General features: G+C 37.7%; 1 protein-coding gene across 1 annotated transcript; it reads left to right on the forward strand.

Moving 5' to 3' along the window:
• The first annotated feature begins 3518 nt into the window (after positions 1-3518).
• LOC128239775 (uncharacterized) lies at positions 3519-25295 on the forward strand. The gene is made up of 17 exons (XM_052956200.1): positions 3519-4020; positions 8045-8250; positions 9864-9944; positions 10638-10737; positions 11047-11170; positions 12217-12304; positions 14321-14392; positions 14726-14865; positions 15732-15878; positions 17670-17837; positions 19142-19274; positions 19829-19939; positions 20153-20477; positions 20832-21191; positions 21871-22016; positions 23830-23935; positions 24141-25295. The coding sequence occupies exons 1-17, from the start codon at positions 3900-3902 to the stop codon at positions 24998-25000; spliced, it is 3288 nt and encodes a 1095-aa protein (XP_052812160.1). The 5' UTR covers positions 3519-3899; the 3' UTR covers positions 25001-25295.
• Positions 25296-25569: the final 274 nt, after the last annotated feature.

Consider the following 25569-nt stretch of genomic DNA (forward strand, 5'->3'; position numbering starts at 1 on the left):
TGCCATGTAAGTCATTGCCATGTAAGTCATTGCCATGTAAGTCATTGCCTTTTTAGTCATCGCCATGTAATTCATTGCCATGTAAGTCATTGTCATGTAAGTAATCGTCATATAAGTCATTGTCATGTAAGTTATTGTCATGTAAGTTATTGTCATGTAAGTCATTGCCACGAAGGTCATTGCCATGTATGTCATTGTCATATAAGTCATTGCCGTGTAAGTTATTGTCATGTAAGTCATTGGCATGTAAGTCATTGTCATGAAAGTCATTGCCATGTTAGTTATTGTCATGTAAGTCATTGCCTTATAAGTCATCGCCATGTAAGCCATTGTCATGTAAGTCATCGCCATGTTAGTCTTTTCCATGTAAGTCATTGCCATGTAAGTCATTGTCAAATAAGTCATTGCCGTATAAGTCATTGTCATGTAAGTCATTGTCATGTAAGTCATTGCCATATAAGTCATTGCCATGTAAGTCATTGCCATTCCCGTCATTGTCATATAAGTCACGGCCATGTAAGTAATTGTCATGTAAGTCATTGCCATATAAGTCATTGTATTGCCATGTCAGTCATTGCATTGCGCCGTAAGTCATCACCATGCATGAAATTCCCATGTAAGTCATTGCCATGTTAGTCATTGCAAAGTTAGTCATTGCCATGTTAGTCATTGTCATGTAGGTCACTGCCATGTAAGTCATTGCCTTGTTAGTCATTGCGATGTAAGTCATTGCCATTGCAAGTCATTGTCTTGTAAGTCATTGCCATGTTAGTCATTGCAATGTAAGACATTGACATGTAAGTCATTGCCATGTAAGTCATTGCCATGTAAGTCATTATATTGCCATGTAAGTAATTGCATTGCCATGAAAGTCATTGTCATTTAAGTCATTGCATTGCCAAGTAAGTCATTGCCATGTAAGTCATTTCATTGCTATGTTAGTCATTGCCATGTAAGTCATTGTCATGTAAGTCATTGCATTGTGATGTTAGTCATTGCCATGTTAGTCATTGCCATGTAAGTCATTGTCATGTAAGTCATTGCCTTATTAGTCATCGCCATGTAAGTCATTACCATGTAAGTCACTGCCATTCAAGTCATTGCCTTATAAGTCATCGCCATGTTAGACATTGCCATGTAAGTCTTTGTCATGTAAGTCATCGTCATATAAGTCATTGCCATGTAAGTAATTGTCATGTACGTCATTGCCATGTCATTCATTGCAATGTTAGTCATTGCATTGCCATGTAAGTCATTGTCATGTTAGTCATTGCATTGCCATGTGAGTCATTCCCATGTAATTCATTGCCATGAAAGTCATTATCATGTATGTCATCGCCACGTAAGTCATTGCATTGCCATGTAAGACAAGTCTATGCAAGCCAATTCCATGTAAGTCATTGAATCGCCATGTAAGTTGTTGCATTGCCATGTAAGTAATAACCATGTAAGTCATTACATTGCCATCTAAGTCATTACCATGTAAGTCATTGCATTGCCATGTAAGTCATTGCCATGTAAGTCGTTGCAATGTAAGTCGTTGCATTGCTATGTTGGTCGTCGCCATGTAAGTCATTGCAATGTAAGTCATTGCATTGCTATGTTAGTCGTCGCCATGTAAGTCATTGCCATGTAAGTCATTGCAATGTAAGCAATTGCATTGCTATGTTAGTCGTCGCCATGTAAGTTATTGCCATGTAAGACATTGCTATGTAAGTCGTTGCATTGCTATGTTAGTCGTCGCCATATAAGTTATTGCCATGTAAGACATTGTCATGTAAGTCGTTGCATTGCTATGTTAGTCGTCGCCATGTAAGTTATTGCCATGTAAGACATTACAATGTACAGTCAGTTGTAACCACGGCCCCCAGGTCCGGGGGTATACCGGGAATAGCCGGGGAAATGGGCCGTGTTTTTAACTTTCAGGTGTCCTCGCAGTGTCGGGTGACTGCGGTGGTTTTGTCTCCGCGACCAAAATAGCGGGGAATGGATCTTACCTAGGGTCCCTGGGGTGTGGGGGAAATTGGCGGGGGCTTTACCAGCAGTTCGTCCTCGCAGGGCGGAGATTTTACCCGGGCTTGGCTGGACCAAAAGTCAAAGTCCCCGCTATTCCCCGCACCTGGGGGCCGTGGTTACAATTGACTTGTGCATAGATGGTGATATATGCACAGAAAAATGAGGTATCTTCATGCAAAAAATACACAAGATACATTTATATACCACCATGTTGAATTGTAAAACAATGCACTTACTACAATTTACATACAAACATCAATTCAACTGCAACCATTAGCAATTATAAAAATTACCATGACTAACCTCTTTAATAATCATGAATTAATTGGTTTAGTTTGAACATAATTATTTTACAACTTTTGTGAAACAAGTTATTACAGCATTATATTAATCACTCTCGTTGGCACGATTTTACGCGAGATTGTGGTCTTGTTGTGGGGGAAACCGGAGAACCCGGGAGGAAACCGACTGGTCCGGCTTGGTGACCACAAACCAAACTCACATGTGCCGGGAATAGAACCCGGGTAGCCTGGGTGAGACGCGTGTGCGCTAACCACTGCGTTAACCGGATAAACTTGGTTGTTATGAAAGTATTACTTCATAATTGAAAAGATGTCTGCTGTGTCTACCACAGAAGTCAGGTTAACAATGACTTTAGAAACTCCCTCCGGAACTCGACAAACAACTGGTCACACCTGATGACCACAAAAGGTCACATAGGTCGATGTTCAATCAAGCATCACCTATGGTCAAAGGGAGATAATCACAATATGATCAGTATTTGTGGTTATATGACATGAATTACCCCCGGTAACAAATCAGTATTTGCGGTCATATGACATGAAATACACGGGCCAAGATTAAGCAAGCTGCCCTTCGTCCGTGAGTTAGGCACTCCGTGTGTGCACAGGATGTCATGGCCACTGCGGACCGCGGTATCACAACCGGAAGGTGATGAAATGCCGTCCGTGAGAAGTAATTCGAATGCTTAAATGTTAACACAAACGTCATATTTTTGTTGCTGTTGTTGCTGATGTTGTTGTTGTTGTTGTTATCATCATCGGGAACTCCTGTCAGCAAATTATTCAAACGAAATGGTTATTAAAGTGACACTCTTATTCAAAATCCATACATACACATGCATAACAAAAAAATAAAAATAAAATAAAATATTAAATGATTGGTGAGTGCTAAAAGATTTACTGTGCTCTACTATCGTCTCATTAGGTAGAAATACCGTTTTTCTGCAATTTTCTTTTAAATAAACATCGGTATCCTTCATAAAAACCATTGTTTTCGACATTTATCCATCCTTTTTGGTACATTAAAACAAAGGTATTAATTGTGGTAAATCTAATTTGGGAGTAAGAGCGCTCCTTTAAGTATTTGAAATGAATAATTCGTGATGAAGCAAACAATTATAAAATTAATAAAATTTAAACATTGTCACCACTTCGTGACAGTCGGATTTGTAAGCGCCGCCTACTTGACACGGAAGGTAAACAATCAGTGGACCGGGTAGATCGGCTATTGATTCTTTTGATCAGTTGGTATATTTAAACAATGTGTCATTTTATTTCGTGACTTCGTACGGTATTGGGTCGCAGTGGCTATTTGGTGCATGAAAAATGGTTATGAAATCATTTGAATTATTTCAGTATTAAATTCAGTACATCTTTCGTTTGGTGATGGGAAGCATTGGATTTAAAATACAGGCCAACTCTTTGCCTTATAAATCAGTTTGATTAAATAATATAATCGCTTAACATTATTTTGCGTTAACAATTTAATCGAAGTGACAATACTCCGTTCATTTATGACTGGAATCGATTTGAGAACATCAGTTTTGTAAAGCGGAAATAGTAGGACATTTTCGTGACGGGATGTGCGCTGAAGCCGGCACTGTGACATCATCGTGGCTGCTGCTGCTGGTGGCGGCGGCCCTCGTGCTCCCTCATTCCGGAAAGGGACTACGCATGCCCGTACCAGATAACTTCGAGACAGGTTGGAATGCTTTTTTTCACATAATATTCGTTTATGAATTTATTTTAAAAACATATATTTATAGAGAGAAATCATCATCATCATCATCATCATCATCATCATCATCACCATCATCATTATCATCATCATCATCATCATCATCACCACCACCACCAAAATTACCAAAATCACCAACACCACCATCATCATCATCATTATCATAATCAACAGAAGCAGCAGCAGCAGCAGCATTTTCATATTTCAGACTTTATCTCCTGCCTATAGTCTCGTGTTATTTAGAACCACTCTTAATGTGATGGCTGCTTACAATCAAACATGTTTGAATCAAGTCCTAGCTGTAAGAAATGTTCTTGTAACAATTATGTAACACAAATAGGCCGCATAATGCAGTTAAAATAACTTGACAACGAAACAACAGCAACAACATTTACGACACGTCACTTGTTGTCACTGCGGCTTGGCCACTTCATTTTTATTGAAAATCAATACACCTGAATTGTTCAACAGTTTAACCGGTATCTATTTCAAGCAATAGAACATAAATCATGACCATTTAAACAGATAGATAACGAAAACAAATAATATATAGTGAATTCAAATATAAGAAAGAGCAATGCTACCATTAATATAATTTCTAGAGATTGTACAATCTTTATTTGAGAAAAAAACAAACGCTATTGGTAAAAATGGCCATTATGTTGTAAATATAATTTAACAATTATTTACACAGTTTCTGTTAAAGAATACTGTATTCAAGAAAGTCATGACTTTTAAACATTATCTTTTCCAAGTCTTGAGTCTCAAAATCAGACTTAAGTGGTTAGTGAATACGACCCATGACTCCCTTGAACATTATACAGTAAAATAAGGGTGTAAGCTAAAGGGTTATGAATGGGTCCTGTACCCTGTCCTGTTTCGGAAGCACAATTCTTCATGAGCACAGCCTCCTGTCTTCATAGAATTAAATGCTTAAGGTAATCAAATAATACTTTTGTTTCGATTAACAATTCAAACAAGTTGATAAATTCATGCAAATCTGACGTATCTGGCAGTTGAAACTTAATATTACTTCAATTAAGCACAAGTCCTCAAATTATTCACAGCCCGATGCCATGGTGCCCAGTTACCTCAAAGCACCCTGTCCCCTATCCTTTTTAAAGCTGCACTCTCACAGATTGAACGTCTTGACAACTTTTTTTCATTTTTTGTCAGATAGAGCGATCAATCTTTTGCGTAATTATCTGCAAACCAGTGATAAAAGACTGCTGACATTAATCAGACCGCAGACTCTCTTATTTTCGTTCCAAAATTGGCGTTTTATGCATTTTTTCTTAAACCGTAAGGAATGGAAATATGAAAATCTGCGATCGGATCTTTTGTCAGCAGTCTTTTATCACTGGTTTGCAGGTATTTACACAAAAATTGCTCATTCCAAGACAAAAAATAAAAGTTAGAAAAACGGTAAATATGTGAGAGTGCAGCTTTAAAACCTTGCTAATAGTCGGTATTCGTATTTTACCACTTCTAAATTCACAATTGACAAATTGTCCCTAAAACATGTCTATAAGTATAATGACAAAACATGGTTGTTAATGACTAAAACTCACACGACAAATTAGTAATTATAATCAGTACATTGCGTTTGTTACATTCAAATGATTCATGGATTTGTGCAGGCGTAGTGTTTTAAACCATTTTGTAAACTTTTATTTAAAGTGACACTCGTATTTAAAATAATGCATGCACATGTATAACATACATTTTGAATGAAAACCTTTTAACTACTTACTAAATAATACATTTATGAAAAATATTCATTACTGATAACAAGATTGTAACCGTGTTTAATGGCTGAAGACGTACAATGCTAAAATATCTACAGTGATCATAATTATATCGTCCCATTAGGTAGAAATACCGTGTTTTCTGCACATTTCTTTCAATTTAAACCCAGTGTCCTTCATAAGAACCATTGTTTTTGATATTGATTCACCATTTTCGGTCAATTAAAACAAATATCGTCTCATAAGGTAGAAATACCGTGTTTTCTGACCTTTCTTTTAAATCAAACTCGGTAGCCTGAACCATTGGTTTTGACATTTATTCAGCATTTTCGGTAAATTAAAACAATTGCATTAATTGTGGTACCTCTTATTTGGGAGTAAGAGTGCATCTTTAAAAAAGCACACCGAAGTTTGCGAACATTGCGTCATGCGATGTACATTACGGTATAGGCGACTGCGGTGTAAATAATTATGGGGGTGCTGCATCCTTAAAACATATTATTCTGACTAATGCAGCTCATAAGGAAAAAAAATAGTTGCAATTATCAGTACAATGATTTTGTTACAATTAAACCGACATTTGAGTGATATGATGCACCTTGCGACGCATACACCACCGCGACAAATGGGGGTGCTACATCCGTAAAGCATAATTTCATGACTAAAGATCACAAGAAATAAAAATTAGTAACCGTGATCGTGATAATGTCATGTTTCATTTATGGTTTAATATTTCTTAAACCGTCGTGACATTTAAACGATTCAATGGGTTTAAACTTTTAAATATTAATACGTAGTCAGTAGGTGCTACGTCACAATAATTATAACCATATTACATACCACATATAATCTGGATCATCGTCATGCTTAAAAGATGAAGAAAAATCGGATCATTAGTTTTCTTTGCCCCAAATCCTTTAAAGATTGTATAAATATTAAGTTTTGGAATTCATAAGTCGTGACGGTTTGAGAGATGTGATAATATTAAATTTATGCAAACTTGAATAGTGTTTCTTATTTCAATCAAAATTATGCAAAAACACTTATTTTTCGGAATAAAGAAAATGCCGGTATTCATTAAACTTCTTTAGTCGATATCACAAAAGTTTCATAGCCAAAATAAGATGAAAACTATAGGTGTTTTATATAAAATAATATGCATTTGCAAAAAAGTCAATGAAAATAAAGTATTTTAAAAACATATTCAAATATCATATCATATGAAAAGAGAGATACTTAGAATAGGAAAGTGACTTAAAGTTAGGGAATGACTTAAAATGTGTTATGAATACCGCGACCCCTGGTCATTTACGGTTAATTTGCCAGTAACATACAAATATTGAAATTAATATTTACCTTCATGGCTGCAGGCCTTTGAACTTTTGAACTAAACCGTCTGCGTACGTTATAATTGTTGTTTGCTTGAGTAATTAGTGACAACTAGGACAGTTTGGGGTAAGGGGGTAGGTGGGGGCCCGGGTGTCTCTTTTTACAGTACTATTGAAAGTACTGCCATATTCAATTAAACGGCACCAGAACACATCATTGATTTTGAAGTACCCGACCCGAGCAGAATTTTTGTGTACGCGCTTGTATTTTGTGCAAACACATGTTTTTGGTTTCCGGTTTTGCATTCGAACAGCCGGAGGGTCAGAGCGATCGGTGTATTTGATCGGTTATCTCGAACGATCGCTAGTTACCGGGGTCCCGGGGCTAACCGAATCAAACGCTTATACGGCGATATGCACATTGTTTGAATATGTTAGATGAAGGATAGCGGGGTGACTTTTATTTGATTTGCATATGTTTTGCCTGTAGGCCATTCGCTACCATGATATGAGAGATTAGGATAAAAACATTTTCTGCATTTAATATATGTTATTTTAAAGTAGACATGTTATCATTTTTCCATGAATCGACATATTTTGCTTTCGATTTCTTGGTAGTTTGGGCTAAACATGCATTCAATGTAAAGAATAAGTTCCGTATAGGCTAAGCAAATATTTTGATTACCCTGCAAAATCATTGGTTTCCGAGTGTATTTTTTTCATTTGTTTTAAGGAAATGTTTGTCGACACTGTGAGATTCTTCTCTTATTTGTCTGAGTGAAAAGGTTTACTACATGTAGAATCCATTTTATTCTCGAAATAGAACGAGAAATATCAAATGTAGGAAATGAAGGAGCCCTATATCCACCGAAGCACACACAAAAAAGCTAACCTTATTTTAATGATTTTCAGACAAAGTGGAGGTAGAGCTGTTGACTGATGAGGGAACTTCCGGTAGCCTCGGTGAGTTGTACCCGGACACCGCCCACTTCCGGGTTCATCATCCCGCAGGTTCCGTGACGCTCCGACTCAACCGGAACCAGCGGCTCCTTGCCACCTCACACATTTTTCTGTGGAGGGACGGCGACATCCGGAAGTCTGATTCTATGGCGAACAAGGTATTAAAGCTGATTTTCTCATGTATTGGTTCTGATTTCAGTTATCATTTTCCAGAAGTGTAAATCAATATTATAGAACTCGGTGAATAGATAAGTTTTTCGTTGTATTGTTCCGTTGGTCTTTATGATAAATGTTAATGCCAGGGCAAGATGCTATTGGAGAAAAGGGAGCATTGTATTGGGAGATGAAGATCTGTACATTATGAATTTGACATAAAATGTTAGGAAATTTGTTTAATTAAAGTAATAATAGATTTCAAAATAAAATCAAAATTTGTATGTATTTATAATCATAGTATAAGTCTTAATAAAAAGATAAGAAATCTCTGATTATTTTAAACATCTCATTCTGTGAAGGCAGAAGGGTGCCCATGCTGGTCTCCATAAGGGCAGAAGGGTTCTACCAAAAAGGGCAGGGTGCAGCACCCTTTCTCTTTAGCTAAAACCCTATAAAGTACACTGTAGAAAAACAAATCTTCTTTTTGTTTTTCGTTCTTTCTTTTAACTGAAATCGCGCGTGAAATATTTTTTTAGCAATTACTTAATAGATAAAGTAGTTTCACTTTGTTTTTGTCCTTATTTCAACGCGAAATGACTCATTAGCACGCTTTCAAGGCCAAAAGAACTTTGCATTGTAATTTTTGTTTCTGTTTTTCCCATTTCATCACAACTGTTTAAATGGTACCAAAATAATACGGAATAACCATTTCCTCAGTGTCACAGTTCACATAAATGCACAAGGGTTATCTTAAAAATTAATTAATTAATTAATTGATTAATATATTTGTTTTAATATGCCGAAAAGGATGAATACATATCGAAAACAATGGTTCTTATGAAAAATACCGTGCTCAATTTCAAAGAAAGGTGCAGAAAACAGGGTATTTCGTACGTTATGAGAATTCACTGTAAATCTTTTAGCACTCACCAGTCATTTAATATTTGTGCTTTTTTAGCTGTTAAATACACGGTAACAATCTTGTTATCAGTAATAAATATTTCCCATAAATGCATGAATTATTAAATAGTTAATGGCTTATCACTCCAAAATTATGTTTGCTATACATGTGTATTTATTTTTAATACGAGTTTCACTTGTACAAGAAACATATACTTTGTAACGAGCAATAACATAGTTGACAAAATTTCTTTTTTTCTTTTGTTAAACAACAATTTGTAACTCGTGCATGTGATCAATATCATTTCTCAAAATAGTAAATAAAAAATACTGTAATTAACTTTAAGTTTTTTGTTCATACGAATTTCTGCTAGCCCCATTGAGACGGTAACTGGACAATTCGACACCAAGATAATTAGGCCTAGTCAATTCGGCACCAAGACAATTCGGCCTAGTCAATTCGGCACCAACATTTTCGGCACCGGGTGCCGAATTGTCCGGAAACCAATGCTACCCTCAATCACTCTCGAGTCCGTTTCATGGGTAGACATCCATTCTTGTGTTCAATTTAAGAAGCGATGAGAAATATACCTAGTTGGCAACCAACAACAACTTTGGTGAGAGGCGGACACGTATCCATATAGATACCCATAATATGAAGACAATTCTTAGATTCTTTTGCATATGTCAGAATAAATATTGCGTACGTTTCCAGACGGGAGCCCTGTACCAAGATCCGAAAACCGGCGCCGCCCTCGTGTTCGTCCGCCCGTCCGCCGCCTCGCCTATTCGATTGGTAAGTCACTTGCCCTCCGTTCCAATCTCATTAAACAGGAATGATTGAACTGGTATTATTCGGGCATTCTAGGAGAACCTTAATCTTCCATATAGGATGATAACACTTCAGGTGTAAAAGAAAGAACCTTGGAGTTGTAAGATACTTGTTTTGTTTTTTCTACAAGGAAGCAATAGTTGCTTTACTGTCTTTATAATAGTCTTAAAATAACGACAATTCAGTATGAGTGATTTGTTTGCTGGTTGGCAAAATATCAAACGAGGACCGTGCCAATATTCAGCAGCGCTAACAATTCTGTCGCTGACCTACGTCTGTAGACAATCCGTATATTACTTATTGAAAAAAACAACACCTATATGTTTAGCCGATAAAATTGCCGAAATGCAATCATAAAGTACTAGGCCTAATCATAAAGAATTTTCGAGGGTGTTTTAAGGTCCGCTTGTGTCATTGACAATGCGTCAGCCAATGTGATTGTATTCTTAGTCTGTTAGATGACCTGAAGAACTATCTGAAAGATTAAGGAAGGCTCTTTCGCTACGTTCACTCCGCCCATCTTAATCATTAAGATTTTACTTCATGTCATCTAACTAACATGGATATGTTACAAAAAAGGGACCTGAATTTTTGGTAACTTCCTCGATCATAATTGACATCTTCAACCTTTTTATCACCATTCCGGCTCTTTTTCAGTTCGGCACGTTTTTCACGGAGCAGGGCCATCATCTCATACAACCGGAAGCCGATGGTCACGTGATGTCCGGTCTTCCCGGGGACGCGCATGCGCATACAGGTGAACTTTGTCGGAATTTTATGGTGTACACCACGTCCCCGTCATGTTAAGCCGTATGAAAAAACGTAAGTCGAGTCATTGTGATGTACATCATGTCGTCGGTGGCGGCGATGATGACGTCATTCATCAAAACGAACCTTTGTCATGCATAACTTAACCCAGCTTAAGATAAAATCAGCATCACTAGCGGATCCAGGACGGGGGGGGGGGGGAGGCAGGGGTGTTTTGTTGTAAAATAGTTAATAAAATGATAATTATAGCAATAATTATATATTGAAATTAAAATGATCTTGTTTCAATGTGTTACAGAAGCCTATCGCCGGACCCTCGAGGCGATAGCGGCGACTCCCGATGTCAGGCGGCGGCGGAGGCGGCAGGCTACCTCACTCCAGGTGGAGCTGCTTACTGTGGTCGACTACAAGATTTACCAGTTGTAAGAGCACGCATTTATTATTATTATTATTATTGCTGTTGTTTTTGTTCTTCTTCTTCTTCTTCTTCTTCTTCTTCTTCTTCTTCTTCTTCTTCTTCTTCTTCTTCTTCTTCTTCTTCTTCTTCTTCTTCATCATCATCATCATCATCATCATCATCATCATCATCATTATTTTTTTTTTTTTTTTTATTTATTACTATTACTATTATTATTATTATTATTATTATTATTATTATTATTATTATTATTATTATTATTGTTGTTGTTTTTGTTGTTCTTCTTCTTCTTCTTCTTCTTCTTCTTCTTCTTCTTCTTCTTCTTCTTCTTCTTCTTCTTCTTCTTCTTCTTCTTCTTCTTCTTCTTCTTCTTCTTCTTCATCATCATCATCATCATCATCATCATCATCATCATCATCATCATCATCATTATTATTATTTTTTTTATTTTTATTTATTACTATTATTATTATTATTATTATTATTATTATTATTATTATTATTATTATTATTATTACCGTTCGATATAAAAAAAATGCAGACACCGAAAAGGCTTCTCCCCTAAATATTGCACAAAACAGTTTCATCATTTCACAAAGTTTACAATACACCAGATATAATATATGCGGAGATAAAATAACCGTATTCAAGATTTAATGATCAGGACGTAAACATGTAATACGAACAGTGTAATGATAATATTTGTTGTCGCACGCATAGACCGATCATGTTACTTATTTTTTTACCTTCTAATATATTTTCTATCCGGGTCGTGAAAGAAAATTACACGTACAATTATACAATCATAATTTAGAGTGAAACAAGCCACCCCTTCCAACCCCTTGTGCATACACAATACTCCTTCAATTTCTACCCCAATCCTGCATAACAAGTAATTGAAAGCTATTTGAAGAGCCTGCGTACCAAAAATGCACACCTTTGAGTTTCTGCATACCGCGTACACCACACTTAGGGTTCGATTATTCCTTAAACACACCTGAATACTGCGTACCAAAAGGTTGTGTTTCAGCGTTATCTGTTTCATTTCAGTTGGTACGATCTAACGAAAGGGTCGGCGGACAGACGGACAGACACAGTCAACCTTATAGCGCTGTACATGGCATACATGGTCAACGCTGTAAGTCGTTATATTACGTAGTTATTCTTTTATATGTTTACGTGTTTTCAACCATATAATTGTACGTATAAGTATGTGTGGACTACTTGTACGTTACGTATGTTCGAATTGTATGTATATGTGTGGACTACCTGTTCGTGAATGTGTGGACTACCTGTACGTTTCGTTTGTACGAATTGTACGTATATGTGTGGACTACTCGTACGTTTTCATGTGGACTACATGTATGTACATGTGTGGACTACCTGAACGTAAATGTGTGGCCTACCTGTACGTAAATGTGTACATGTATGTATATGTGTGGACTACTTGTACCGTTACAAGTGTACGAAATGAAAGTATATGTGAGGATTACTTGTACGTATATGTGTGAACTCTTTGTACGTAAATGTTTGGACTACGTGAACGTATATGTGAGGATTACTTGTACGTATATGTAAGGACTGCTGTACAAGTTACAATCGTACGAATTGTACGTATATGTACTACTCATTAATGTGGACTACGTGTATGTCTATGTGTGGACTACTTTTACCGTTACGTTTGTAAGAATTGTACGTATATGTGAGGACTTCTTGTACGTATATGTGTGGACTACTTGTACAATTACGTTTGTAAGAATTGTACGTCTATGTGAGGGTTACTTGTACGTATATGTGTGGACTACTTTTACCGTTACGTTTGTAAGAATTGTACGTCTATGTGAGGGTTACTTGTACGTATATGTGTGGACTACTTTTACCGTTACGTTTGTAAGAATTGTACGTCTATGTGAGGGTTACTTGTACGTATATGTGTGGACTACTTGTACCGTTACATTTGTAAGAATTGTACGTCTATGTGAGGGTTACTTGTACGTATATGTGTGGACTACTTTTACCGTTACGTTTGTAAGAATTGTACGTCTATGTGAGGGTTACTTGTACGTATATGTGTGGACTACTTTTACCGTTACGTTTGTAAGAATTGTACGTATATGTGAGGATTACTTGAACGTATATGTGTGGACTACTTTTACCGTTACGTTTGTAAGAATTGTACGTCTATGTGAGGGTTACTTGTACGTATATGTGTGGACTACTTTTACCGTTACGTTTGTAAGAATTGTACGTATATGTGAGGATTACTTGTACGTATATGTCAGGATTACTTGTACGTTGATGTGTGGACTACGTGTACGTATATGTGAGGACTACTTGTACGTATATGTGTGGACTACGTGTACGTATATGTGTGAACTACTTTTACCGTTACGTTTGTAATAGTTGTACGTATATGTGAGGACTACTTGTACGTATATGTGTGGACTACGTGTACGTATATGTGAGGATTACTTGAACGTAAATGTGTGGACTACGTGTACGTATATGTGTGGACTACTTTTACCGTTATGCTTGTAATAGTTGTACGTATATGTGAGGATTACTTGAACGTAAATGTGTAGATTACGTGTACGTATATGTGTGAACTACTTGTACCGTTACGTTTGTAAGAATTGTACGTATATGTGTGGACTACTTGTACGTATATGTGTGAACTACTTGTACCGTTACGTTTGTAAGAATTGTACGTATATGTGTGGACTACTTGTACGTATATGTGTGGACTACCTGTACGTATATGTGTGGACTACTTGTACGTAAATGTGTGGATTACGTGTATGTGTATGTGAGCAATATTTGTGAGTATTAATGTGGACTTCTTGTACGGGTAGAATTGGACTACTTGTAAATAGTTAATGTGGGGAATAAGTGCATTTCACGCAGCCTGTATACCATCTAACTTGATCTTTAGACTCTTCATGAATTAGTATTAGTTGTGTTTCTGAAAACTAAGCGGATGAGCATTGGTATTTGCTAGCGATTATTTGGTTTTTATTCATATATTTTTTTTATCTGGCTCATTTCAGAGTTATAAATAACTTTCTTTAGATATAACCAAAACAAGAATTTGTCCATTTGAAGAAGTTATGGATGTATTCATAAGTTATTTCCTATCATCCATGTTTGTTTGCAGGTGGACGCTCGTTTTCGATCCGTGGACAATATGGATTTGAGCGTTCTGCACGCGGGGCTCTTCATTGCGGATGTAAGTACAAGTTCCGAGCCAGCGAATTTCATAAAAAAAATATTTTTGTGTTACCTTACAAAGGCTTGAAAACGCTCCGTTGTGCAAACTGAAAGAAAAAAAAAATAAGCGGGCATTCAAATGAACCTCTAAGCGAGACAGGCCTACACATCTATTTTGATCTAGCTACGCCCCTGATTCGCTTGTTGTATCATACCAATACGCCCCTCAAATTAATTACTAGATCATTATCTATGTTTATGATTTTTAGATTGTGATTTTTTGTTTGGCTGGTCTTGTCTGTCTGCTTATATGTTGAAAAAGTAAACACTTTATTTTTTATTGCTTTTTAAGACACCGGAAGCGGCGGGTTGGAGCGAGGGGACTGTGACGGGCGGACAGCAGGACAGCTCAAAGACGCTGGATGCCTTCACATCCTGGACAAATGAGCAAAACGGACTTCCGGCCCGAGACCACGCCATGGCCTTTACCGGGTATGGGGCCTAGGATTGGCATACTTCCGCCTCTCTTGATTTTCAGTTAAACCGGTTCATATGGAATTAAAACTATGCAGAAGTAAAACGCTTACCCCCAATGATTCCTATATGCATTGAAAATCGCTTCCACTGTTACATAAAGCGACACTCTTATTCAAAATCAAGACATACACATGCAATACAAACATAATATTAAGTGATTAACGTTTAAGTACTTATTATAATGTATTTATGGAAAATATATTTTACTGATAACAATATTGTAACCGTGTATTTAAGAGCTGAAAACGCATTTTTTTATATGATTGGTGAGTGCTAAAAGATTTAGTGTGATCTACCATCGTCTTTTAAGGCAGAAATACCGTAACTTTCTTTTGACTTAAACTCGGTATCCTTCATAAGAACCATTGTTTACGACATGTATTTATACTTTTTGGTATATTTGAACAATTGTAATAAGTTTGATAACTCTTATTTTGGAGTTAGAGTGCATCAGTTGTGTATGCCGCCCCGCCAAGGTATGGTTTGGCTTTAGTGGTTATGAATACAGTAATTAATATGTTGGTGAAGTTCTTAAGGTATGACATCCCAATATGATAATCTGGGGTGGTATTCAATATGTAACTTAAGTCAATCTTATGGTCATACATCATTGACTTCATTCACTCTATTGGTCAGTTATTAATAGCAAGCAATCTGATTAGCTACATCGTTCTTAGATCCAGTTAAGACCAGTATAGAATACCAGCCCTGATCGGGCTGTGCGGGCGTCGCTGTATAAATATAGAAACAAATTGCACATTCGGGAATATGCATTCTATTAGAACTGTAGTAAATAAAAATAATTTCGGTTATCATTTTAGGTATGACATCACAAGTGGAAGTTCCGGATCGGACAATGCGGGCGTGGCTGGGCTAGGAACAATATGCTCCTCCGAAAGTACGTCGCTGGTTGAGTGGCGCTTCGACTTCATTACCATGGCAACTGCGGCCCACGAGCTAGCGCACAGGTACTTTTATTTTGTCATACACTCACCGACAAACACTCTATCATTTACACTATTAAATGTGTTCAAATAATTAAGCAAGAATATAATGCAACGCACTCATCGTGTAGGCCGCTTTGAAGGCGGGAACAGGATGCAATTTTCTTTTTTTCTTGCAATGTGCTACCATTTCTAACTTTCGCCGCATTTCTTTGCTATTTTTTATATATTTTTATATATTTTGTTCACATACATTTGCAGACAACAACAGCAATAGAAGTGTCAAGTGTATCATTCATCCTGCAGTTTTACAATTTTGGCCATCTAATGTTTTTTTCTAGTCTGTATATATATATAAAGCATTGTTATCCCGCAAAAAATCCCTTAATTATAATCTGACTACATTCTAACTACAATCTAACTACAATCTAACTACAATATAACTAAACTACAATCTAACTATAATCTAACTACAATCTAACTACAATATAACTAAACTACAATCTAACTATAATCTAACTACAATCTAACTTAACTACAATCTAACTACAATATAACTACAATATAACTAAACTACAATCTAACTATAATCTAACTACAATCTAACTAAACTACAATCTAACTACAATATAACTACAATATAACTACGATATAATGAAGACCCGATTACAATGTAACTACAATCTAATTACAATCTAACTATAATCTAACTACAATCTAACTAAACTACAATCTAACTACAATATAACTACGATATAATGAAGACCCGATTACAATGTAACTACAATCTAATTACAATCTAACTATAATCTAACTACAATCTAACTAAACTACAATCTAACTACAATATAACTACGAAATAATGAAGACCCGATTACAATGTAACTACAATCTAATTACAATCTAACTATAATCTAACTACAATCTAACTAAACTACAATCTAACTACAATATAACTACGATATAATGAAGACCCGATTACAATGTAACTACAATCTAATTACAATCTAACTATAATCTAACTACAATCTAACTAAACTACAATCTAACTACAATATAACTACAATATAACTACGATATAATGAAGACCCGATTACAATGTAACTACAATCTAACTAAACTACAATCTAACTACAATCTAACAACAATATAACTACGATATAATGAAGACCCGATTACAATGTAACTACAATCTAACTACAATATAACTATAATCTAACTACAATCTAACTAAACTACAATCTAACTACAATATAACTACAATATAACTACGATATAATGAAGACCCGATTACAATGTAACTACAATCTAACTAAACTACAATGTAACTACAATCTAACTACAATATAACTACGATATAATGAAGACCCGATTACAACGTAACTACAATCTAACTACAATATAACTATAATCTAACTACAATCTAACTATAATCTAACTACAATCTAACTATAATCTAACTACAATCTAACTATAATCTAACTACAATCTAACTAAACTACAATGTAACTACAATCTAACTACAATATAACTACGATATAATGAAGACCCGATTACAACGTAACTACCGAACTGCGCTCTTGCTACAATCTAACGCCGGTACAATATAACAACAATCAACAACAATCACTAACAATCTTACATCTTAAAACTTACGCCTTCAACCAACTTCTATTTAACCACAATCATCTACATTCTTACTACAAAATATTACTAAACTCTACCGACACTTTACCAACTACAATCAAACTACAACCTTACCAAAAACTTTCTTTCCAACACCTTAGAACGTCCGATGTTTTTATTTAATTGCAGCTTGGGCGCGGTGCACGACGGTTCTGGTAACACATGTAGTGCAGACGACAGCTACATCATGGCGCCGAGAAACTCTCCGGGACTTCCGGCCTCCAAGGGCCGTCACCCGTGGCTGTTCTCAACGTGCTCACAGAAATCGTTTAAGCAGCGCGTGGACCTATTGGACGCGTAATAACTTCCTTCTTATAGTTAATAATTTTATTGCATCTTGGGGAAGTGTGATTAAGTCAGCGCATTCATATTTTTTACAGGACACAACGTATATACATCTGGTATAATGCCAACAAAGATTGATCGATTTTATTAAATACATTATAAAGCTTCTCTCTCACAGATAAACAATTTTGACATTTTTCTTTCACTAAGTCTCAGAATCAGGTGATTTTGGCATCGATGTCTTCAATGAAGTCATATAAGACAACTAGCAATATACGAAATCTCGGTTGTCTGTGGAAATTGCCGAAAATACCAATTTTCTTAAAGCGCAAGTAACGCTTTTTGCCATAAAACATCAACTCTCGAACTAAAAAATATGAAAATCTGCGATCTGATCATTTGTCAGCAGTCTTGTATCACTAGTTTCGAGACATTTATGCAAACTTTGTCTCATTCCGAGTAAATAAATAGAAAAGTTGTCAAAACAGTTAATGTGTGGGAGTGCAGCTTTAAAACTTTGTTATATATTGAACATTATCTTCCAATACCTTTAAACCCTGTGATACCTAGCATTTTGTTAGCTATATAAATTTCGATTTAAAATCATAAATTGGGAGATTTCATTGTCAGATAAATTACTAATAAGGCACGATTGTGTATTATTCTTTCTCTGATAATATATACTGCGAATACTCCGGCCATTTCCATCGCAAACAATGAAACAACGTAATTTTCTATGGAATATGACCGACGAGTTCCGAATGGTCTTGACTCATATTGGATGGACATTGATTCTCAATGACCGTTTTATATCGTTGAATTGCGACAATTTTAAAAGTGAAAAGTTACATGTATATGGTATACGCCCTTAATTCCTGTTTTCAACATTTGAGCATGTGTCATTTTGAGGGGAACAATAATTGATTTGTATGCCCGGGCGTACTGGAATATGCGTTGGTCGTTAGTTGTAAACGTTGCGCTGTTTAAGAGTGCTCGGGTATACGATTAATGATAACTGGCCTCGATTTCTCGAAACTTCTTAAGTGCCTTATAACAGGATTAAGCTTAGCTCTCTATTTTTGGTTTTCAATAAATTGCGTAATGTTTACTTCTTTAAGAGTTTTCATACTTGAGATGGGAATTATCATCATGATTATCAGAATAAACAATTTTTCATTTATCAAAATTCTATTGAAGTATGTATTTTGGCTTATTGAAATAAACTACTTAAGCGTGTTAAGCTTAAGTTTTTTTTGAGAAATTGGGGCCAGGGGTTCAAAATTAACATAAAAGTAATTACCTCCCTTTATCTACAGTTTTGGAGGGAATTGCCTGCTCAGGGCGGCCGGAAGTTCACGCATAGCTACGACGCCACGCCCCATGGGTAAGACGTATGGAGCGGACGAGACGTGTGTCAACCGGTATGGAGCCGGCTCCTTCGTCTGTAGGGTAAGAATTCTGTGAATTTGGCGATTATAGTTTTGACATAATCAGATAAGATTTTGATTTTACGATTGGATGCACGCCTCTCGCCATCTTTGAACATTACATAAATGTAAATAACACGTGTTAACGAGTCTTGCTAATGCTTACCCAACAATCTTGAGATGGTCCCCTTCCCTGCTAACACCTTGAATTGAAGAACTTTCGGTTCTGAAGGCCGGGCGCTAGTCGAAAGGTCACAAATCCATGATTTGCCCCTGTTTTTTATTATCTATGAAGAAAACAACAATAGGTTGATGTTCTTATGTGCATACAGTTTATATATACGCCACCGCCTCATTTTTAATTGCATTTTGGAATGAGAGAAATACCTTTTATGAAAATTTGCAGGCCCGGCATAGAGTGATTACGTGGAGCTTCGCTAGTTCATGCTTTAAATTAAATCGAATGATCGATGTCCATTCAGTCTGACGCAAGCATTCGGATATCGTTGGGTAATCACAGTATTTATGAAATTTGTTGTCTTGTATATATTTTTTATTTCCCTTTTTCCGTTTCAGTCTGTGCAGTCTTATGATGCCATATGTCGTGGGATGTTTTGCAACCAGCCGGGTTCCACTCTCTGCTATGCCGTAGTTCCGGCTGAGGGGACGCCGTGTGGCGCCGGAAAGGTACATGCATTTACTTCCGCCAAAAATAAAAATAAATAAAAAACGAGCAAAATCTGAAACATAAACTATGTACAACTTTTATGTTAATCGTTTTCGACAGTGCAAAACATAACAGCAATCCATATTTGTTTATGTTAATGACTATTCCACAACTGACATTAAAAATGCTTTTGAAATCAAACCAAATTTAAATATTTTCTGGTATTTTCGCAGTGGTGTGAACGTGGGGTGTGTGTAAGCTCCCCGCAGGCGTCTTCTGACGTCACGGATTTCTGCCCACTCGGGGACCGCCCGGGCTTGTTCGAAGAAACGGGGCGCACTTGCGCAGACCACGTGGCCGCGGACGCCTCCGCCTGCTACTCGCCATACACCGAGGCAAACTGCTGTAAGAGTTGCGCGGCACGTGCCGGCACGGACGAGTCGTGTCGCTATGGCGACCACGGACCTTTCTGCACTACGATCTCGCGGCATGGATGTTACTCGAACGAGGATTATTGTTGCAAGACCTGCCCGCCACTGAAAAATGCTGGACTTATAGGTTCGTGCACAATCGTAAAAACTCGGCCGTTTCCGGCATGCTGACGAAAATAATTAAGCGAGAGTGATTCGAGCAATGCGGACGTAAATATGTAGGGGACACGCACGAAATTCAATATTATTAAGATTAATATTTTTTTAAATATAGCAAGATTTTATCTTTTATGACAAGGGAACTAATCATGTCGCGTGATAAACAAGCAAGGGAGGTTATAGCATCACACTCGGAGTAAATTCTTGTATCCGTGGAGCGCGTTTAAATTTTATTTTGCTTTTTGGAAATTGCGACATTTCTAAACTAAAATTAACAAAAGAAGGAACTATGTTTAGTATACCAAACATATTGTTATTTTAGGTTGTGAGTTCGGCGACAAAATGGCAGGTTGTAACAAAGACCACTGTGGGTATTACTCTGCTGATGTTCGAGCCGGCTGCTGCGAAACGTGCTACGATGGCATCATTCCCACTACCACTACTTCTACCGTCCGCACCAACCGTCCGACAACAACAATGGTGCCTACCGTCCGTACAACAACCGTCCGCACCAACCGTCCGACCACAACATTGGCGCCCACCGTCGGTACCACAACCGTCCGTACCAATCGTTCCACAACAGGACCTACCGTCCGTCCGCCCACGACCAGTCCACCGCCAATGCCGACGCCGACACGTCCGCCAACAGACCGAACCCCCGTCGCTCCGCAAGAAAACACGAGTAAGAGCGCGTTTTGTATTTACAATCCGGTTTCTTGACCTGGGTATAAAATATTGACATGGATATTCTATAACCGTTGAAAGGAAACGGTTAACTAGTAAATCTCTAGCGAAAATGAGCTGATGATTATTATTAATTACTTTAAGTCTCAAATTCTGGTTTTCAAGAATTTTAGAAACGCCAGGTTAAATACTACTGGTTAACCTAGCAAAGTGAACTGGTCGATCGGCTAATTAAAGCACGATGATAACGTCTTTTTGCAACGAAGTGAAAGTCAATGTGCACCGCCTAAATTCGATTTCGAAAAGTAATTTTCGGCACTTCAATGGTTCGATTTAAAAAAATCCTCGATTGTCATTGGCCCAAAAATGCAAAAGTATGTTCGTTGTTGTTACGTAAAAGAAAATAATCTCAATCGCTGACGGTGGCAGGCGGCGTTCTTTGATTTAGAATTCACTCTCAATTTTGCCATGAAATGCTCCAAAACCTTCAAAATTTAATACTAGGTTCATTGCGAGGGGTGAATGCGAAAAGGTTCTAAGTGATTTTAAATAAAGAAGAAGATATAACCTTTTCGCTTTCATCCGTCGATTGGCAAACCGTAATATAAAAACTGTCGTAACGGATGTGTATACATCATAAACGTTTTTGGTTATAATATATCTTTTAATTGTTTCAGTGTCCGAGGTGGTGGCGGTTGCGCTGGGGGTTGGCGCTGGCGCTCTCGTTCTCGCCTTGGTGGTTGCAATCACATGTTTCCTGTACAGGCGGCAGCAGGCGTCCAAGTCCGCCCATACCAAGCGAGACTCTATTGACAATAACTATGTAAGCAGAAATATTCACATAAACTCATCATGTATTGTATCAATATCTGTGTAGATGGGCCGACGTGGATTTCAATGTGCATGTTCGGTTGACCGGTCAGCGCAGTGGTTAGCGCCCTCGCTTCTCGCCAAGGCCACCCGGGTTCGATTCCCAGCCTTGGCGCATGTGAGTTTGGTTGTGGTCACCAAGCCGGTCAAGTGGGTTTTCACCGGGTACTCCGGCTTCCCCCAAATCACAAGACCGCGTTCTCGCGGAAAAAAGTTATCATAACTTTCTTCACAATCGTTGTAAAATATATCATGTTTAAACTAATGTGGTTGTTGCATACAAGATGCACTTTATTTCAATGTTTTTAAGATTTGTTTTATGTCATGAAATCGAAAAACATTGCGCAGGCTAATAAGTGAGTCATTAGAGCAGGGGTGTAGAATGGGCCGGGAGCCGGTAAAATAACCCGGTTACTTTAGCATCTCCACCCGGCTAATTTCCCCCACATCAACAAAAATAAAATCTGTTATTTTGCTTTCCGCGCGTTCCGACTACAATACAGCATTAGCTCGATACGTGACGTCATTAGTCGCATCCCTCTCTGGGATGTTTTTCAAGTATTAGGTGTTGGTTTCCCAGTGTTCCGAATACAATAACATTAGCTCGATACATGACCTTATTAGTCTCACCCCCTCTGCAGATGTTTTGAAATTAATGATTTGCAAAGCAATGGAGGGTGAAATAAATATTTTTTTCCAGACACAAAAAAGCGTAGTTAGTATGCAACATGAGCGTGTCTGGCCTTCCGTTAGTCCTATTACCATTTACGCAACAGTAAATTTTATATACGCGTGTTAACCAGGTGTAAACAAAATGAACAAGCTTGCGGTGATGTCACTGCTAAAAATAATCCATTATTTTGATGAATTTTACATGTACGTTGGGTGGAATTTAGTACGCTTTAAATGTCACAAAGTGTCCAGATATTTCTTTTGGTAATTAAAATGGAAGTTAGCTGCAGATGAAATATCTAGAACCACAGAAAATGAAGTTAGATGTTTAATTTTCAGAGGTTAATAGTGATTCAGTAGCTGAAAGTATATAATTGGTAGGGAAGAAATTACATATATTATTAGGAGGGAATAGCTAGCAAATGTCAAGGCATGTGGTCTGGAATGTTATAATATCATCCTGAATCTGAATTTGACAGTAGTTTGGTTCATTAGTTAGCCCTCACTGGTGGGGGGGGGGGGGATAGTACTCAGTTTCAGTATCATTATTATAGTGCATTTATGTTAAGGTTCCCTGTTAGAAAATAAACATGCACCAGAAGACTAGAATGTTTGGTTAAAAAGGCTTAAATTCATCCCACAATGGGCGTTGCCCCCTTGACCCTAACAGGGGGGGGACACCCAGACCCCCCCCCCCGCCTACTTTTAGGATATTCCCTGCTACTTGAATTAATTTCTACACCCCTGTAGAGTTTAGTCATTGGTAATTTAGCGAGTAAATATCGGCCCGTTTAAACGATCTTTATTTAAATTAGTATGGTATCTGATTTTTGCCTTTTTGCGCTTTTGAATTTTCGTGGCGTAAGGGCGAATTTGCAAACTAACCGCCACATATCGGCCACAAAATGCGCTACATTGTTATTTCTCATTTGAGTAATGCTGTATAAGCTATCAGTTTCGGGTTGTCCATGCATCCGCTCTATGCATATGTCCATAATAGTTTGATACATTGTAAGGCCGTAAGATCCATGAAACCTTTCTTAAAATTTGCCATTTTATTTTGATATTCAATTCATCGTATACGACTGTTCCAGGATAACATCGGTTTCATTGGGGCTAGAGAGAAGCCCGCCCGTCCCCCACCACGTAGGGCCTCCGACAACCGCGGCAGTGCCGGGTCACACACGCCTCAGAGTACAGGTAAGGTCATTTCATTACATAAGGTCTAAATCACTAGCATTTTGCCCCCCCGGACGTTCTTCCCCGATATATGCCCCACACAAGTTCACACAAGTTCAGATGTGGTCATTTTCTACGATTTAGTTGAAATAATCAAATATAATTGAAATATATGACATGAAATAATATCGTGGTCATATATTCTTAGTATTTTATTTTATTTTAGTATTCGTGGACGACTATACGTTGCCTGTACCCTCTGCACCTTCTATCGTCAGCGAGGCGTCAGCTACTTCCGGTGTTCAGTACACAGCGCCTGAGAAACCTAGATTTTTCGCGGCACTTAGACACCCCAAGCTTCTCCGTTATAGCGCTGGCCTCAAGCCTCCCAGCGCACCGGAACCGAGCGTCTCCGATACCATGAAGCGCGTCAGTCGCCCGGTCCATTACAAGCGGACAAGTAACCAGCGACCAGCATCAGGAGAGGTGAGCGTCCCGCTTCCCGGAATGAGCGGCGACAGGCGACCATCAGACGCATACGACAGCATCGGCGACCTGCCGGCGTCCATGGTCTCCCGGAAACCAACTCTTCCAAAAAATCATCCCGGAAAACTTACAGCAAGAATTAATCAGTTTGAAAAAATAAACAGTGAAAACCACAATTATTTAACAAATGCCAATGTTCAAAACAATAACACTACGAAAAATAAAGACATTCCGCATGAGAGTGAACGACCCAAGCCGGTACCACGTATAACTAGCATCAATAGCTCTCAGGAGACTATACCAACTATATCAGCATCTATTGCTGAGCCTGACTTGTCCATAATGGAAACTTATGACAAAGCGGACAGTGTACAAAAGTTAGACAATCAAAATGTTCGTCCTCACTCTGTGAACGCTAAGGCGCCGGAAGGGCTGGTCCCTCCGGCGCGACCCGTTCCAAGGCGACCGGAAGTGGTAAATGAACATAGGACAGGTGTACCGGTGCCGCCTAAGCGCCCCGTCCCTCGGCGCCAATCTCTCATCCCTCCACGGCCACCCTCCGGAGCGACGGCCGGGAATCAGACAGTTATCCTTATATGAGAGCAAGGAAAAAGCTATAACATATTTTTCATGTAAAATTATTGAAATCCATTGACATGGTTATAAGACAGAGTTTACCCATTTTCCGTTTATAAGTCTTTTTGACTCAAACATCATATGACTTAGGCATAATTTATACATTGGGCTGATTGATTCATGTTTATAAATTCACTTTGGCACTGCTGTTTAAAACATGTATGTTGTTAAGTTTCGTTTGTTTCGAAGATGATATCAAAACCTGTTTTGTTTGTTGTAGTTTTGATATACCTTTTTATATTTGTAATAAATTTGTTTTTATAAAGGGTTGTTTATTATTTCATATAACTTTTTCAAATGAGTTAGGTATACTAAAAATGTTATTTTAGTAACGAGATTCTATCTTTGACCACAAAGTATATTCGATCCGAAAACTGTCAAACAACGGTTGCGTATCTAAGTTTAAATTGATATGTACGTGCAGTTAGCAGCACGGCAGCACAGCAGCTAGCTGCCAGCAGCAACAGCAGCAAGAGAAACTATGGGCTTAAATGGAACATGTTGCATAAGAACATTATATTTACCCCTATCGT

Source organism: Mya arenaria, chromosome 7, assembly GCF_026914265.1.
Source record: "Mya arenaria isolate MELC-2E11 chromosome 7, ASM2691426v1".
Taxonomy (NCBI): domain Eukaryota; kingdom Metazoa; phylum Mollusca; class Bivalvia; order Myida; family Myidae; genus Mya; species Mya arenaria.